Source organism: Neocloeon triangulifer, unplaced genomic scaffold (assembly GCF_031216515.1).
Source record: "Neocloeon triangulifer isolate White Clay Creek 2 clone unplaced genomic scaffold, ASM3121651v1 ptg000008l, whole genome shotgun sequence".
In the NCBI taxonomy this organism is placed as follows: Eukaryota; Metazoa; Arthropoda; class Insecta; order Ephemeroptera; family Baetidae; genus Neocloeon; species Neocloeon triangulifer.
The window spans coordinates 942,010-961,023 of NW_026775550.1; the positions used below are offsets into that span (position 1 = coordinate 942,010).

Below are 19,014 nucleotides of genomic sequence, written 5' to 3' on the forward strand. Positions count from 1 at the left end.
TACTTTCGAATGAAATCAATTTAAACACCTGAGGTTTGAAATTTGTTAGAAATATTTATTACAAAATCAGTCGGCGCACTTACACACTAGAGTCCACTAGTAATTATCTTTCACTCATTGGCACTGACGGTGTGCATAGGATCGAAATGCACTGCTTCTTGCTTTTGTCTGTCACGGAGACGGGTTTGTTTGCCAGGGCATGGGCGCGACGGGCGTCGACGTGGCCAGGGGCGAAGGTCCATTGGCCTTCTTTGGCGTTCTGACGAGCGTTGTGTTTGGCGAAGCCCTCGCCGAGTGCGTGTAGTCCCTGGTGCCCCTTCTGCGCAGGGTAAAGTCCTTTCGCCCTGTCGTGGAAAATTGCGTCCGCCACCGCACCCAGCCGTGTCTGTGCAGAGGGTCAGCAGGTCCCCATTTCGACGTCGGCTTTATCGAACTCCTCAATTTCTAAAAAAAAAATATATATATAATTAAATAGATTTTTTCTTTTTTTAAATAAAAATAATTATTACGTCGGTGAAATTGTAGTCAACTTGGTGGCCAAGCGTCCATATCGCCGATCCTAGGACCACCACCCACATCAACAAGTAAATAGTCCAACCCGTGATGGTCACCCACTCCGGGTCAGGGTGTTGAGTGCCTTGGCCCTCAGGGAGGCCATTCAACGGGAGAGCAAATATGGACCAAAGCTCGACTGCCTGTGATTCATAAAAATTTAATCAATACAAAACTTATTAAAAAATTTCTAACTTACAAGTAACACTACGGGAGCACAAATCCAAATGAATTTCCAAATTTTGTTCATCTTTTGGCCAAGCACAAATTCAAAATCGTTGTACAAAGTTTCGCATCCTGAAAATAATAATTTGGAAAAAACAGTTGATAAAATTTGTATAAGTTCTTACCATATATCCATGCAAATCCGATAAGCTCCAAAATGCAAGTGGCCATTATTAATCTCCCAATGACGTAGTGGTCCAGCAAGTGAACGAATTCTATTTTCTCCTAAAAATTTAAAATAAAATTATCAAAATTACTAATAAAACTTCATTTTTTTCAAGTTTCGCAACAAATTTTATCTTTCATTTTATTTTAAATTTTTGTGACATGAAAAAAATTGGCGGTGTAAAAATTTTACTCACAGGAACAAAAATCAAAACGCCGGCCACAAATCCCACGGCGCACACGGCGACCACAATGTGCCAGCGCCGGAGCTTCTCGGCAGGTGTTTCGGAAGCGATCGCCGTTATGACCGAGTACAGCAGCGACGTCTGCAATTATATGTATCAAATTGCGTTCTAGTGAAAGCACTCGTGCGTTTATCCGCTCATCAGCGTAACCGGTCATTTCGCGTTGAAATTAAAATCGCAAGCAACTCACCGTGCTGACGAAGCCGGCGATCAGAAGCAGAGCGCAGGCCAGAGCCGCCCAAAGCCTTTTGTCTGGCATGTCCACCGTGTACCCGGCGTAGTCCAACAGAAGGGACAGCACGACCAATTCGGGAATGTCCGACTTCAGACTCGTTGGAGGCTTCACCGAACTGCGCTTGAGCCACAACCACGCGACCCACACAGCACCGAGGGCGGCGATTATGTTGCAGAAAATCATGCCCAGTGCAACCCTGGAATTAAAAATTTCAAATAACAGACATTCTGGTAAATCAAAAAGGAAGAAAATTTTCAGAATTCAATTAGGTTTTGAATTTGATGATGATTGTTTCTTATTAAATGAAATTTCTAATGCGATTAAAACATTTTCTTCTCAAAATAGAACAAATCAACCTCAAAATTTGCATTGAACATGCGGGAAAAGCTGATTTTGTCAATCTAGAATTTACAAGCTCTAGTAAATTTAATTAATGAAATCGGTGAATAAATTTTTATTATAAAATAAATTCTCACCAAAATGCATTTTTCTTGGGAAAGATCTTGCCTGCGTTGGTGATATTGACGCCGAACCCAATCTGCGTTGAGAAAAACACCTGCACCATTGCAAAGTACCAAATCTGAAATAAATTTAAATTTTTTAATTAAAATAATTAACCCTTGATTAAAATATATTCCCACCTTGGGCTCCAAAAGTCCAGACCAGTTGGACCAATCCAAAGGCCACGAACCAAGATCGAGAGAGGCAGCTTGGGCCAAAATGGCAATCAAGAGTCCCAATCCGACGGGCACTGTCAGCAGCATCGTTCTTCGCTGCCACAAAGTGCTACCCCACTGACTAAATTTTCAAGAGTTTTAAATTAATCACAACTTAAAAATGCAAATTAATTTTACCTCAAAGTGAGAAGTGCCCAGAGAAGAAATAGCAGCGCATAATTCACTCCTAGCCACATTGCATCTTCTTGAGGTGATTTCAAAATAGTAATGCTGTTAAAAAAAATTAAAATATGCAAAATTAATTTTCTAAAATATCAAAATTTTCATACTTCAAGCAGTTTTCTCCTTGTAGAATCCCTTCCGTGTTGTTTGTGTTTGACATCGTCAAAGCTTCGGATTCCTAAAAGAAGAAATTTTAAATAGCATCAATTAAATTAAATTTTTTCAACTAAAAATATAAAACCTAAAACACTGATTTTTTTCCAATCTCCATTGTTTTTGAAAAAATTGTGACGGTATAAATAATAATTTTAACTAAAAAATAATGATTTGAGCATAAAAATAAGCAAATATAATTCATTTTGATGCACAAATGTATTATAATTAGAAAAAAAACACTGACAAGTTAATCTTAAAACTAAATGTAATAAAAAAAATTACCACATAATCATAGAAGTGCGAGCTGAACTTCTTCTGATTGCACTCGGTGAAAGGAATCGGTCCTTTGGCACTCCAGATGAGCGAGAAAAACGAAATTGCCATGATGACTGGGTAGTAGGCGCTCATCAAAAGACTCGCGATCAACTTGACGATGCCCACTCCTACAACAAATAATACAAATAATTGCCAAATTGCTCACCACTTTCGTCGTGCAAAAAATACCTTTGAGCAGAGGCACAGCTCGGTAGATCTGCAGCGATCCCTGCTGACAAAACTGGCCAAGGCCGATCTCCAGGAAGGCCAACGGCAGGCCAATTACCACGAGAATCACCAAGTAGGCGACCAAAAACGGGCCTGTCGCGATACGATTACCAGTTTAGAAATTATTTAAATTGGGAGATTTAATTCAAAATTGCTCACCGCCGCCGTGGAGAAGGACTAGACGGGGGAGGCGAAGCATGTTGCCTAACGACACTGCCGCCGAAATCGCGGTTAAAATTGACGCCACGCCAGTCAGCCAGCCTAATTTTAACTGAAACAAGCAAGAAAATTATGCAGAATTACAAATTTATCTTTATAATTATATTTTTATATTGAACACTATTTAATTTCAACGACAAAAACCTTCACAACAGTAATTGAGTTTTTATTTCGCACACATTTTGCCGTCTTTAATTAAGAATTTTTATTTTTCAAATAATATTTTTACTATCAAATTTTTGCGCTTTTTGAGCAATTTTTTTTTTATATTTAATTCAGCGTTCTTTAATTTTCTGTCTGTGTGATTTTATTAATTTCTTTATTTACTTTTTAATAAAAATAATAGAAGTTCTCAGCAATTTACAAAAGGACAAATTTTTCACTTAAAACATTTTTGTTTTATTTCGTTACTTTTTTTAAACATGAATTTGGATTTTTTTCCTGACCAATTAATTTTTCTCCAATTCAATAAACTGTAACGTTTAACATTTTATTAAAAATTGAACGATTAAATTGTGTTATTCAAATTTTTTTCCCTTATTTACTTCTTTTTTTTTATACTTCAATTTAAAGATTGATTGAAGACTAACGCAGCTGCACTATCTAATTTTACAGCTCTTGTTATCTTTTCAAAACAGTTATCAGGAAGAGTTTTTTAATCCCTTGCTCATCAGCATTTCAAATAAGCATGTTCATCAGCCGTGATCGCAAACACCATATGATTAATATACGGTTTCGTATATTTAATAAGCACTGAAATCCGGCCGGTCTTTCGATTGAATTAACTGTTATTTTGGTCTGCTTCGTGCCGGCACTAATTTTTCTCGTTATAATCGCCCCTGGTCACTTTGGCCACGGCTTATTATTAAACTCGGCCGCGACAGTTTGAGCAGCCGGAGTATCAAAACACAATCTGAATCTAATTTATAAATTTATTTCCACTCGGCGCCAATCGACACAGACGTTGTGAAAATTCTATATTATATTCCGAGCTGGATCTTTTTGCATTTGTTGCGGAATAAAAGACAATTGCGCGTGTTCGCAGGAAGAAAAAACTTTAATCGACGCGCTCGTGACATTGAATTTTACCTTAATTGCGTAATTCCGCGCGCGGATTGCCAAGTTTTTTTTGTCGTCGGCGCGGACAAAAAGCTTCAAGCTGTGCAGAACGAGTGACTTGACGGAAAAGTGTAATGCGGTAATTTTGCACGTAAGAATCGAGGAGTAAGTAATTGGTGAATTTCATTTTTGTAAAGTGGCCCAAATAGACTAAATTATCTCTTATTTAACCCAATTTTATTAAAAAGAAGAATAAAACCATAATTTTAATAACAAAAAATAAATATGTATGAACTACTTGCTAGTTGTGATTATTATTTAGTCCAAGGTTCACGCATCACAACAATAAAAGCAAATTTTGATCGTTGCCGAGGATAACTATGGATTGGTTAAATTTTGAGATCTTTATTTTACAATCTGGGCTATAAATTTAAAATGCTAGATTTTCCCCAATTTTATTTTTATATGTTTGTTGTTTTTATTTTTGGGTCAAGTTTGTCAACTTTTGATCTCCTGCCCCCTTTATTTATATTGTTTGTTTATAACAAAAAACACATTGAATTTAAATTGAAGGATAATTTATTAAAAGAGCCAATCAATAAGCCTCGATTTAAGCAACTCATTGCAAATAGCAAACCAGGAAAACAAAGGCCGGCGTTAAATTTGACGGAACAAGGGCAAAGGTTTGGCGCATCCTTTGAAGCTCCTCTTTTGTGGTAATTTCCGAGCTGAAGAGAGGAGATGCGGCCGAGTGTCTGCAAAAGGCACAATCAAATCACCACCTCCTCCGACCTTGGCAGCGCTTCTTCTTCTTCTCAATTGTTTTTCTTCATCCATTCGCACCCAAACGAAGCCGCGCATTTTCGCTCCATTGCACCGCGAACCGATTTCGTAATAAATTAGCATTATCTGCGGTGACGATTTATCCTCGATTTAATTTCATCGCTTTTTTCCAACCACACGTTGTTGCATAAGAGGTTTTTTTTTTAATCGAGTTCGTTTTCGGTTTGCGGCACACGAAAATGAATCGAATTGGCGGTCGAGCGAGCGTCGGTGTTTGCATAAATCGTCTAATTTTGAGTCGTTGGCCTTTCGGGACGCAACGTGGCCAATCACCCGCACCTGCAAGCGAGTTTTTTGCCCTCGTAGAGACGTGAATTCACCTTCAGAGAAATGTGGAAATTGCCGTCGCCGCGTTTTGCTCCCGTTTCTCCCTAATCTTATCTAATTTTCAAACGCCACTCTCAAACGCACATTTACACGAGGTTAGAGAGTTAATATTTGCTCGGTCCGTGTTTTCGTCTCGCGAGCTACTTGTGTTTGAATAATGTGTGGCCAGGATGCTCGACGTGAGAACGAAAACTAGGCCTAATTTAGAACATTCAACCGTGAAGATAAAGAACGGAGCTCAACCACTTTCAACTGAAATCAACCCTATTTTATGATTTATTTTCATATACTTTTTTTATATAATTAAATTAGCTTTAGAATAGTTTAAAATCACAAATTTTTTTACCTGAAAGTGAGAAAAATGAGAGTTTATTTTTTTTATTTCAAAAAAGAAGTTAAACTGAATTATAATAAAAAAAAAGAGTATTAAAATTTTTAATATTTTCCTTAGTTAATTAGAATAATATATTGTATAATCGGTATAATCATAATCTTTTTTGTTATGTTGAAAATAAAAATTAAATACCCTCTAATTTTATTAAAAATCCACGCTTTCTGTGTACTTAAAATTGCTAAAAATAACTTGAATTCTCTTAGGGGCTCTATTTCTTAAACTACTGCGCGTTAAAAATTCACAAAAGAATTCGCTTTCACAAAAAAGGTCAGTTTTATGAAGTGTTGTCAAAACCAATTGGAAATGCTAACTTTAAATTTGAATAATAAACAATGAAACAAAATTATTTATATTTCGTAGTTATAATAAAAATGAATTTACATTCTACTATTAAAATTTCCAATCAAACGAGATTTCTATTAAATTTTGCATTTTTAAATTAAAATAATAATCGTCTTTTTAGTGTTTGTGCTTCTTATATTTCAAATATCCATACATTCTCGAAGGTCAGGACGTGTCCGAACTTCGCTGCAATAATAGTTATCGCTCTCAAGCCGCGTATTTGTAGGTTAAAGCGTCGCGTCCGAGAATATTGCATAATAAATCAGCTAAACGTGCGTCGTCGCTTCTCATTTCCAATGCCAATAGGAATCGCTTCTTCCAAGCGTGCTATCGCGTCGCCCCGATTATTTGCTTCCTTTGTATGTCAATATTGCATTTTTTTTTTTACGTTTTGCAAGGCGCGTGCTCAGAAATTTCTCTGCAATTTGGCATGAAATTGAGCGCGCAGCCATTTAATGAAAACAAATGCATGCACCACGAACGGTGCCACTGAAAGTTCACTTCGAGGTCTCTCAAAAGCATATTTTTTTCTAGAATCGAAACTCTTCACAGGGGAAATCGTGCGAGGAGAGAATATTAAGAATATTGCCAAGTTGTTATTATTTGTGTCCTGAAAAGTTAATTTGCGTTACGCGAAGCCAGAGAGTAACTGTGTCAATATCGTGCATGTGTCTGAAAAACAAATTGATCGAGGTATTTGTAAACTGCTTGCGTTAGTTTATTTGATTTGACTATGCCGAATACTCTTAGCCAATGATTTCACTTTCTAAAAAAAATATAAATTTAAAATTCTTTAATATTCAATAACTGGACTGCAAATTATAAATTCTCTATTAAATTATTTGTAATTTCTTTGTCACTTTTAATTTTTTCTTCATATTTTAGATTTAATAATCTTAAATTCATTAAATGTTATTTTATATTCTTCCTAAATCGTCAAATTACCATAAAGATTCTGAAGTTTAAAGAGTCCAATGCTCGAATGAGACTTGATTAAAAAATGACTTATTTATCGGCAAAATTTATTAAGTATGAAATGACCAGAATTCAAAGCAAAATACTTTTCACTGAAAATAAATTTGATTTAATAAAATTTAAATTGACGAAAGAAAATGAGAAGTTTACTTTTATAGAAAATACTATAATTTCCTGTATTTTCTTCTTCTTTTATGCAAGAACTTTGTGAGCCAATAATGGTATTTGGTTGATCGTGAAAGCTGTTGATTCTTTTTCCGAACCCAAATTCTCTCCGAATTCAAATGCAAATCGTGCAGCGTTTTCGACCCGATCCACGCACATCTCCGACAATACAATGCGCTAATTGTGACCGCGCTTTTTTTTATAAAGCGCATAATGAAGCGTTTCGTCACGTCTCTAATCTAATGGCGCTTTGTGTTTGTGCGGCGGAGACAATGCAATTTCGGCTGCACACGCCTGATGATGAAGACCGAGGGCAAGGGCCAAATAAGGGTCCGTTACCTCGACGCCCGCCAAAGCCGCTTTTCGGCTCCTTCCTGTCCGTGCCAAAGTGCACTTGCTTGTTCGCCATTCCTTAATTAGTGTATCCATGCCCCGTGGCAGTTCCGAACTGCGTGCATAAATTACTCGTAAGAAAACAGAGATAAGAACGCAAAGGTGCTTGAACGCTGCCGCCAAAATACTTCCGGAGAGAAGTCAATGATTTTATTTTTGATGCTCAATTAGAATTTACTGCATTTCAATTGAGATGAAAAGTGATTGCAAAGGTCATAAGTTGCAAAATGTTGATGAGTCACATTTCTCCTTGAATTTCATTTTCTATTCTTCGCCAGGAATATGTTTTATTGTAATTTTTTTTCTTATCGCAGTTGTTTTGTTTCTAGCCATACGCAGCACTCAAGGTTCTAAAATCCATTCTTTTTGTTATTCACCGCTGAAATCCGAGGCGGCCGTGGGGAAAATGCTTCATTAAAAGTCACGGGTTTTGTGGTCGTTGATCTCCGATGAAAAAAAAAAAATACAATGACGCTTAATCGTATTTATGAAAAGCTCCGAACAATTCAAGTTCGTGAAAACGATTCTCATTGTTTAAAAAATTGGTTAGGTATTTAAAATTTTAATTTAATCTTGGAAAAATGAATAATTTAATATAAAATTTAAGAAGTGCTTTACTATTTTTGAAAAAAGAAAGCAAATTTAATATTTTCTTATCTTCAAGTCTCGATCTTGAAAGCGTGCGCTTCAAATGAATTGAATCATCGCTCGTCTTGATTTGCATAATTGACATTTGTATTCATGCGACTCCTTTCAAAACGCGAACGTACTGTTGCTCCGCCTAAAAGGGCGACGCTATTTCGTCACTTCTCGCGTCCGAGTGAAATAATTAACTCCGACCTCTCCTCACTCATCCGATTTGCATAAACACAACCGTGATTGCTACTGTTCGCGGCTCTCAATAAAAGGCAACAGCAATTTTGTCCTTCTCCGGCGGCGAGCTTTTCTAAAATGCGCGACACTCTCGACTGTTTATTAGAAAGAGAGGTTTCTATGTATAAATATATAAATGCGCGGCGTCCGAATCAATTTCTCTGACAAGAGATGCTTTTCCTCGAATGCTGCTATGAATTTCTCCTCCGAAGAGAGAAACAAGCCTCAAATTTGTGTCGCTGCTTAGTTGGATTCTCTGAGAAAGACAATCAAACGCTATTGCTGCGGTCAATCCACAAACGGAGAAGACAATGTCCTTGAAAGGACCTTTCGAAAACCACAATGGTCCAGACACCATTTTTCACTGACAGAGCTAGTTAAATCTTACAATTATTAGATGAAACGAATGTAATTCATTAAGTAAAAGATACAAAAGTTCTTGTTTCTTTATTTACAAATGAAAAATTCAGTTTCAGAGGATTAAATGTTCTTATCTATATTTTTATATAATTTAATTAAAAATAATAATATTAATAAATTGGTTATTAGAAGTGTGTAATTAATTATATGTTAAAAGAAGTAAAATTAAATATTTGCAAAAAAAAATGATAAGCGGAAAAATAAATGTGGTAAAATTTCTGAATCCTTGAGAGGGAAAAAATATTTTATAATTATGTAATTTGGTTTAAAACTGGTTGTCTTATTCAAAATTGTTTTTGCTCTTCCTGTAAATTGATGTAAATCGCACCAATTAATTAATTTCTTAAAGAGCCAAAATTATAAGCTACTCGTGACGTCAATCGATTCAAGGCCAGCACTATAGTCTAAAGATACAAACGGTCCTTGTTATTATTGAATTATAGGCCATTTTCCATCTCGTTTCTTGCAATCGTCATTAATATTATTATTGTCTAATTTCAACGCTATTTGTTTCCCTCTCTGCGTGTAATTTCTGTTTATATGGAATTTATTTTATTTCCGCGTAAATAAATTGCGTTGATTCGAATTAAGTTTGACGGTCGCGGCGGAACTGAATTATGCTAATGGGAGCAGTGAGAGTGAGAATGGTGCGCGGCGGCGGCGATAATGCGAGCATTCGTAGAGCCGTCTGACCAGCATCCATCCGCATTGCCATTTTAGCAAAGTTGATCGCCTCAGTATGGCTCTTGGCTCTGCTGCACAATGGCTAAAATGCTTCTTTCTCTCACAGCTGGAATTCTTTTTACTCATGAGCACCAACTCGTTTCAAATGCTATTTCATTAAAGGTCAAACTGTAGCAAAATAAGTAAAACTAAAAAGAAAAAAATTAAAATACAAAAGAGAAGGAAAAAAAGAAGTCTAATTAATATCAATAATTATAAATGTCAATAAATCAAAATTAACGTAATAAAATAAAATGATAAAAATCAATCTATTCTGCCACAAAATTCTGTAAAAAATTTCTTATTGTTCCTACTTGAGGATTAAAAAAAAACTTATGGATTCAATAAAGCTCATATTAGTTACAAAAGCATGCGTAGAAAATTGATTGAATCATAGATTAAAGTACATTATGCGGTTTTTGTATATTTTCTTTTAAACTATGATTGAAATATTTGTTCCCCCCTTTCAATATCGGCCTGGATTAAAATTATTCTAATTATCGCTAAATCAATTTCACCGCCCCAAATCATTGCCAAAGTTCAAACAAAGAGGTGCTTTTTCCTCAAACTTTTATTAATGCTACAAAATTTAAGGAAATACGTAATTTTCATTTGATCATTGATGTATGATGAACTTGAAACTAAAAAAATGCAAAAATAACAGAAATATTATCACTTTTTTAGTGATAATTAATTTGTAATTTATTTCATTTAAAAGCTACGTACAAGATTCGACCTATTTTAAGATATTTATGTCTAGGATGTAAAATATTTTGTTTAAAATCGTCCATTCAGCTATTTTATTCTGGTTTGGAATTTTTCTCACGCTTGGTATTTATTAAAGAAATTCATCAATCGATCAAATCAGCATGACTAAACCCCGCACCTGTTCAACAATAGTGAGATCAGCGGAGAAGTTCCTGGTCAAAAATCGTTAAAATCTTCCGACGGATCATAATAATGAAGCGCATAACATTAATTTCGCCTTGCGTCATCAGACAACGCTCAAAAAGCAAACAATTTACGACACGCGGATGAAAAGGAAAAAAATAATAAATTACCGATCGGGAAGCGCGAGGTGTGCGTCACTTGAGGGGCCCGCATAAAGAATTTTTATTTTTCAAAGGGTCGACACTCACCTTGACCTTGCTGGAGGTGAATATCTGACTCGAGATGAGCGACGCCGTCGACGCCATCGGCGACGAAAACTGTTGTTGCTCGAGGTGCGTGCTGCGGTGCGGCGTCATCGGCGAGTGCTGGGCCGGGGCCGGCGGACCCCACGCGTCAAGGATGGAGTCGTGTTTGCGCATTTCGGGCGACGGCGAAGGGTGCACCTCGATCTGGTCCTCACTCACTGCCCTGCGACCCTCAACATCGGCCTCGCGCGTGCTGATGCTGTAGCTCCAGGGGTCGCCCTCAGCACCCTTAACAGAATTCAGCGGGTTAGAACTGTTGAAATCATGGTTAAAAATTTATACTGATTGATTAAAATTATTTATAAAATCTGACGTCCTTCTTTTTCCATGAATTTCTTTCTCCAGGAACACAATTTTATGAAATTTGCGTTTCTTTAAATTTTTTTAAGATTTCTACACTTTTAAATAGTTAAATGAATTCACTCTGCCCATTTAAGAGGAGAGGAGAAAACAATCAATTTTTGAACCAATTATTACTGGTTTATTCAATAATCATATTGCTATTTTTATGAATTTCCTTAAAACAGAACCTTGTGTTAAGTTCATTATCAGAGGAATAGATTGTATAGTTTTTCCCAAGGTTTTGGAGTAACATTATGAAACGATTCTTATTTTTTGCACGTAATTTTAGCTCTAATTTGCAAGTAACTTCATTTAAAAGTCAGAGTGCAAAATTAAAAATAAATTAGGGAGTAGAAATTTGACTTAAAATTTTTAAGGTGTACCGAAATTCTGAAACATTGAAATTAAATCGGTCCTATCTTAAATTTTAATTGTTGGCAAGAGTGAACAAGCATGCGTCTTTTTGTAAGTAAGACTTTTTATTTATTTTTAATTTGCACAATACGTTTTAGCTAAACTGGGACTAAAAATTTGAAAATTTGTTCTCCATGAATTTAAAAAGCTTTGGAACTTGGGCCCAATCCCAGGTAAAAAATTTACATTTCAAATGCCCTATATTTGAACTCAAGTATTTGGTTTTAACCTTAATTTTAATTGAAATAGGGACGGAATCATTGTTATTTTTCGTAATAAAAACCAATAAAAACAATGAGTCCCCCCAAAAACAATATAGATAAATGAACAACAATAAATATGAGTATTTATTTAGAGTAAATTTAAAATTTGATATTGATTAAAAGAATTTATAGTCTTTAAATATTCATTAATCAAATTTACACAAAAAATTTAATATGACGTAGTGCTTGATTGACCTCTATATAAGATTCCAACAATTTTTCTTTTCCAAATAAATTTTTAAATAATTTACCCACCTTTGTAAGTCGTAATCCAATTGATGGTCCCTCGTCGGCGTCCTGTTCTGACTGCGAGTTGAGCGATCCCAACGAGCCCTCGACTTCGTGCACGTGCAGCTCGAACGGCTCTTCCGACAGGTGCGGAGACTCCGGTGCGACTGGTTGTGGCGGCGGCGGCGGCGTCGAGCGTCGGTCCTCCTGGCCGGCCAGGTGAGTCGTCGCAGGGGGGGGCGTGGAGGGGTCGTCCTCCGCGAGGCTGCGAAACGCCGAGCCGCGGATGCCGCCAGATTCGCTCTCCAACACCTGCCCAACGACAATAACCATCAGTGCGCGGTCACTTTTCCTTTTCAGCAATAATTAGATAATAACTATAAAAAGCGTCTGATATATGAGTTTGTGTTGGGTGCAATTTTGCAATTAGCATAGAGTGCTGCACGCTTAATTGGAGCTACGGAAGAGGTTTCTGTTTAAAAGCGAAAGTTTCAATGGTGCAAATACTGCAAATCGCTATATAGACGCTCATAAGAGTTGCTAGCTATTGTATGAGAAATTTTTGTTTTATTAATATATTGGACATTTATTATAAAAGTGTGAATTTGATGCATTGCCAGTTACTAATGATTTATCATAAATTTTAAAGGAAATTACAAAAGATGCCGGATTTTTGTAAATTAGTTAAAAACTTCCGTTAAATTTCCACTTTTGCTAAATAAAAAAAAGGAACAATTAAATTGTATGTAAAACAAACACACGTAAATTATAAATATTTATATACTGTATTTAACGGTATTTAAAGCTATTAATAGTTTTATTATTAAAAAAATATATTTATTTATAATTTTCACATTTTAATCAATTTCTATTGAAATGGAACTTTTCTTAAATAGTAATGTTTCATTAAGTTATTATTTTCATCAATTTTCATTATAATAAATTTGTGTATTCATTTATAAAAAAAATTAATTGCCAACCAGGACCATGTAATTGTTTTTCATTATATGATTATATCTAAAAGATATCTCAACATCTTGCTATCTCTGTGTCATTTTAAAAGAAATTATAAAAAAGTTTTGGTCAAAATTTATGAAAAAAAGCATTCCTAATTTGAACTATTGAAAAGACTCAATATGTGCATAAATAATGATTTTCAACTAAGAATCAATTAATTAACAAAATTAATAGTCCCGTTATTATTTCAACATTTGGAAATCTAATTATTCATTTGAAGGTTCTTCGGTTTTTTACCGTGTGTTATTTTTTTTTGTGAGCGAGTGGAACGTCAACAGTCTGTGACGGTCAAAAACACCAACCCTTTTTTTATGTTCGATCTATACGTACGTATACGCAACTTTGTGCAGTGTTGTTTGCATTTTGCTTGACGGACGGTTGCATCACGGCAAAGCGGTGCCGACGATAATTTTCTTCCGACTGCCAGTGCGTAAATATTATGCGCGATTATCACGAGCGCCGCGTTTGTTGTGCTCGTCAAGGTGCGTCGGTCATGTCACCTTTTTTTTCAAATCAAACACATGTTGTCTCGGGGACAAGTGCGTTCTTGTAACGCGAGATAAACTCTCAGCCGTGTCGATTTTTAATATTACTCATGCCCGCATATAAAATTAAAATAATGCAGAAAGGACAAAGTTGCATGCAGGCTTTCAAGACTTAATTGATTATCATTGTGTTCATACAAAACGGGTTGGTGCTCTTGAATTTTTATAATTATAATCGAGTCCATTGACTTTAGTACTTGAAGTGGAAAATTAAACATGATTATATTAATTAATTAAAAATATCATTTATATTATTTTACGCAATTATTTGAAATATTTCAATGTTTTGAAAGTTGAGATATTTAAAAACAAAAATCTAAAATTAGAATCGTTTTTTTTTCAATAATTTGCTGGCAGAGAAGAACAAATAGTTAAGATTTTGGCAAAACAGCATCTGCAATAAAGGGAATATTTGGGAATTTTGCTAAAAATGTCTGAGATTGAGATTTCAAAGACCCATGAACCGCAGGAAGCCTTCAAATTGTGGAGAATTATTTTAAAAATAATGCAATTTTAAAACAAAAATCTAAAAAAAAATCAAAATTTAAACTTTTCACAATATTTTGCATCATCCGGTTAATTGAATAATAATGAATAATTTCTCATGCAAAGAAAAAAATTAAGATGATCGCAGGCATTGTTTGAAATTATTATTAAGCATCTAAACTTTCATTTAATTACAGGTAAACTTCGCATAAAAACTTTTAAAAATTACTATAGTTTTTTTTGCAAGCGTAAATAATGGAGTTTCCAAAGCTTTTGTAAAAAGTTTTGCATGCGTTGTGGTGTAGATTGTAGAACGGAAATCTGAAAAGTGACGGCAGCTGGTGTGCAGCCAGGACATGTAACCGATATTCGATATTCACAAAAGGGATGTGTGTTTTGTCTCTCTCGGCATGAATGGCTGCAGCATGTCCTTCACTAATTACGTTCGCCACGTACAAGTAACTTGATAAGCGCGAGCAGCGACAAAAAACAACTCACGCGTTTAAAAAGAAATAACCAGAAACAACACACGCGTCAATACTTAATTATTTCTACTCCTTACCAACGTGAAATAAAATAAAAACGAGTGTATTGAAAAAATATCAACGCACCAATTGGAAATGAAAACTCTACTGACTGATATGTCGGCGAGACGATTCACAGATTTAGTCGAGCCTGTTAAATTTCGAATCAACAACAATCCCGGCCTCATTTTGTGTGCGGAGATTGTCGGAGAGGTGTGGTCCACCAGCATCCATCCGACTGAACAAAACACGTCGGACCCACACTCGGCAGGGACAATGACAGGAAATGGAAAATCAGGGGAAGCATTGGAGAGAATTCCATATTTATTTCAATTTTTATTCAGTTCTGATGATATTGCGCTGGGTGCTCAGTGAAGCTGCATTATATTGTTTGATTTTTATAATTGCACTCGGAAGTTGGGGGAAGAGCATTAATTATAATTTTGTTAATGGTGGGCAAACTTTTAAATTGAGGAAATTAATATATAAAAATAGTTTTGCAATAAAAAAAGCTTGGATTAGAAGAGTCTCAAATGCCTCATAATTTTAGTAATAAAGCACATTTTAAAGTTTAAAATTTGCAATTTTTATATTTTTTTCATTGTGTCTCCAAATACATCATCTTTAAATTCCTTTATCAATTAAAGAAACAAAAACAATTTTAACAGTTTGTTTCAATTTCAAGATAATGGTTTTAGCTTGAAAGAAAGAAAGAAACTTTCTCAGCACCAAGCCCCAAAAATGATCAAATTTTGAATTTTGAATATTAAATTTAAAGAATGAAGCATGGAAAAAATACAGTTATTATTCTCTTTTTGTCACCAAAATATTCATGGTGAGAAATTCATTCCTTATGGTTTTGAAGACCGTGAGAGAAAATCTTTATGGGCAGTTTTTTTATGCTTGAAAATAAAAACTCGCCTCGCCATTCTTCTCTTCTACTTGAATGGCTCTTTTAAATGGCCATTCAAAATCATCCAATTGTCGCGCCAAATTAATTCAAACTCCGTAACAGTACAAGTGGTGAGGCTCTCACGATAGAAACTTTTAATTCTTTTCGGAGTAAAGTGAAACGTCCTGATTTTCGAGGGATGCGCTGCTCGATTTTTTTTTATTCATTCTCCTGGTCGTCACGCCCGAGGTGCACAAACCCTGATTTGGAGACTCACACTCCACTTCACCGCTCGCCACCTGTTCTTTAATGGGCACGTTCATTTTCATACAGGAACAAAGGGTAATTCTCTCTTCCACGTCAGGTAATTAGCCGCAAAATTGAATCAACTCGTGCTGCACACAATAAAATACCCCGAACGGTGGGTAGACACAGGATGTGCGCCGGAATTATAAAGCATAAAAAACCAGACGAAAGAAGAAGAAAGATGTCTTACTCTGATATAAAATGAAAAGACCTTCAACAAGAGACAGAGGAAGCCCCTAATTCAGAGCTTTTTAATAGGAAGAAGTTTTTAAAGAGTTGTTAAAAATTGCAATTTATCCGTATACTTAATTAAAAAAAATCTAGTGAAATAGAAAAGTTTCTTTAATAAAATTCGGGTATAATTTAATTTTTAAGCGGAAAAAGTTCTCTTAAATAGTCTAGTAATGTTTTGCAAAATAGTAAAACAAAAATTTAATATTAATTAAATATGTACAAAAAGTCTTTTATTTGAGGCCAAAAAAGGTAGTTTTCAGTCTCAGATTATATTGAATCAGAAGACACAATTATCTGTCAGATGTCAGAATACATTTTGGCTCGGAAAATAATTGAAAAAGTTAATAACAACAATTATTAATCATATTATGAAATTTATGAAATTTCAATATATTTTTTCCGTTATAAAATACAAAAACTATTTTTAGTTTTGATTTCTCAGTAATTTCTAATTTAAAAGGACACCAGAAGAATGTATAATTGCAATTTTCCTTGTCTCGTAACAGTCACGTGCCCTTATTCTTATTATTTCTATGACATTGTGAGAATTCCAAATAATTGCTCAACACGCGCCGCGCGAGAACGCTCATGATAAGGCGGCCGAGAATTCACATGGTAATTAATATGTGCGTTAGCGCGTGCATAATATTTTGCGATATGGTGCACCGACGAATCGAGAAAAACACTTTCTTCTCCCTCAACCTGCTGTGCATACGCATGATGATAATTCTCGCTTGAATTTTTTTTATATCACAGGCAGGAGGAAATAATTCATACAGTAATTACTGTCGCAACGCAAGAGAATTTATTGCATGTGTAATGATTTACACGGAGGCGCAATCGAGAGTTGCTCCCAAGAAATATCTCGCGGATTTGCAATTTGATACTTCTGATTGTGGGAAAATTTGATTTAGTTCGTGCAGCCATACGAATAGCAGGTTTTAATAATTTTGTGTGACAACATTCTAATCAAGACGAATGTTCGATGAAAACGGGTTTGACTTATTAATCTGGTTTTTTTTTACGTCCAACAAACTGGTGAAAAGGCACTTATTTTATTTTAATTGAAATATTCATGGTGTCAATACCTTTTTTTGTTATATTCAATCTTTAATTATTTCAATTTTCTGACTTTTTTTTAAACTTTTCATAATAATTGTTGGTGTGAATTTTAATTTTTGATTTTGTAAATTTTGGAAAATGTTAGGGAAAATAATTGAAATTTATAACCGACGCCAACTTAAAGGGTTGAGTAATTCTGAGAGGGAAAGTTTAATTCGTTGTTTATAACTGGCTGACAGCGAGATGAGATTGTACAATAGGTAAAGTAGGCTTACAAAAGCATTGTCTCTCTGAACGAGTGCGCGCGGGAGCAGCAGCATCTAATTTCGCGAGACGGATTTAATAATTGCGTGGAGGACGATTATAGCCTTTGTCTCGCCGTCACTTCACTGCTGAATGGGTGCGTAGAGCATTCATATTAAATGCGCTGAAATGCTCATTGTGCTGTGAGATAATCTGCGCTCGGGGTGTTGCAGCATCTCTCTGGGTTAGACGCAGATTAAAGAAAGACACCCACAACCGGCTTCATTTACACGATTCAATTTCATTGCCGGCGAATTTCACTGGGAACTGCGGTGTAGAGTGCTAGTGGAGGTCGCACCTCTTAATTATCAATCTCTCAACCTGCGATGGAAATGGAACTCTGCAATCTGCGGTGGCAAAATTTTCCCTCGATTTAATTGCAACACTATTTTCTAATGTGTGGGAGAATTTTTTTGCAAAAATAATTATTGATTTCAAGGCTGAATGCCTGAATGGAGGATTTTTTAACCAACTTCAATTTAATTAAAAAAAAAAAAAAAAAAAAAAAATGGTGACTAGAAATATTCTTTTTGCTTAAAAATCATAATTTAACTGGAACTCTTGAAATTTATTGATTTAAAAATAACTATTTGATTCACAACAATCAGCATTTCTCATATCATAAAATATTTTTAAAAACTCTGATTGAGAGTAACTTTTTATCATCAGAAATTTATTAAACACTGTCGTGCAACTTTTTATGAATGAAAATTTTATATCATAATATGGTTCAGCGTATTTTCAGGTCTATTTTTTGCACACGATTCATTTTTGTAGATAGAAATTTAAAAATTACAACAAAACATCCATTTTATTTTGTAATATTTAATTTCCATTAAAATTAACTTTGTATTTATTTTGTATTTCTAATTAAGATACTAAAACTATCAATTAGGTAACTTGCCTGAAACGGATTCGCAACTTCCTGTATCTTGCCGGACTTCCGGAACATGTTGAGCCAATATTTGCAAACTTTTCAAGCGAAATTTCTAAGTCTTCTTTTCAGCACTTGACGCAAATCGATCGACGGACAGTTTCCAATACTTCAAGAGTTCTTTCCTCTCTTCAAGAGTGAGTTTTTTTTTGTTGCAGTGTGGTTTGCGAAAACAAAGGTGATCTCACCTCTCTTGTACGTCAATGAAAGAGAGGAGCACAAAGTAATAATTACTTCAGCTGAAAAAACACCACGGCACGTCGCAATTCATAATTTCGCAGTCGGAGCGACGACTTGCGTGTTCTTTTCGAATATGCTGATTGTCGAACTGGATCAAATTGGGGAGGCTCCCGCTGATATCCTTCTTAATACGCACACATATAAAAATGAGATCTTATCAACAGACTTGATTCACCTCCGAGGGCGCTGATAAGGGAAGTGAGCCAGCGAATAACTATTCCAACTTTTTACAATGCAATATATGCTTATCTGCATTTGATATGATGATGAATGGG

The 19,014-nt window shown here is 35.2% G+C and overlaps 1 protein-coding gene across 1 annotated transcript; it reads right to left on the reverse strand.

Moving 5' to 3' along the window:
• Nucleotides 1–26: 26 nt before the first annotated feature.
• Nucleotides 27–18,858, reverse strand: LOC132195003 (sodium- and chloride-dependent neutral and basic amino acid transporter B(0+)-like). Its single transcript, XM_059616684.1, has 16 exons — nt 18,470–18,858; nt 12,224–12,508; nt 10,893–11,177; nt 3,180–3,291; nt 2,982–3,113; nt 2,760–2,920; nt 2,429–2,499; nt 2,277–2,369; nt 2,064–2,220; nt 1,899–2,002; nt 1,378–1,618; nt 1,140–1,268; nt 903–1,002; nt 752–849; nt 510–695; nt 27–444 (listed from the first exon to the last, which is right to left on the reverse strand). Exons 1-16 carry the CDS (start codon nt 18,515–18,517, stop codon nt 172–174), a joined length of 2,475 nt encoding a protein of 824 aa, XP_059472667.1. The 5' UTR covers nt 18,518–18,858; the 3' UTR covers nt 27–171.
• Between the last annotated feature and the right edge of the window lie 156 nt (nt 18,859–19,014).

Excerpts from the sequence above, each read along its gene's own strand:
- LOC132195003 (XM_059616684.1), bottom strand. The coding sequence starts at position 18,517 with ATGTTCCGGAAGTCCGGCAAGATACAGGAAGTTGCGAATCCGTTTCAG. Across the intron at positions 3,292-10,892 it reads TCACCTCCAGCAAGGTCAAG|TTAAAATTAGGCTGGCTGAC; the intron begins GTGAGTGTCGAC and ends TGCTTGTTTCAG. Across the intron at positions 696-751 it reads GTGCTCCCGTAGTGTTACTT|GCAGTCGAGCTTTGGTCCAT; the intron begins GTAAGTTAGAAA and ends TATGAATCACAG.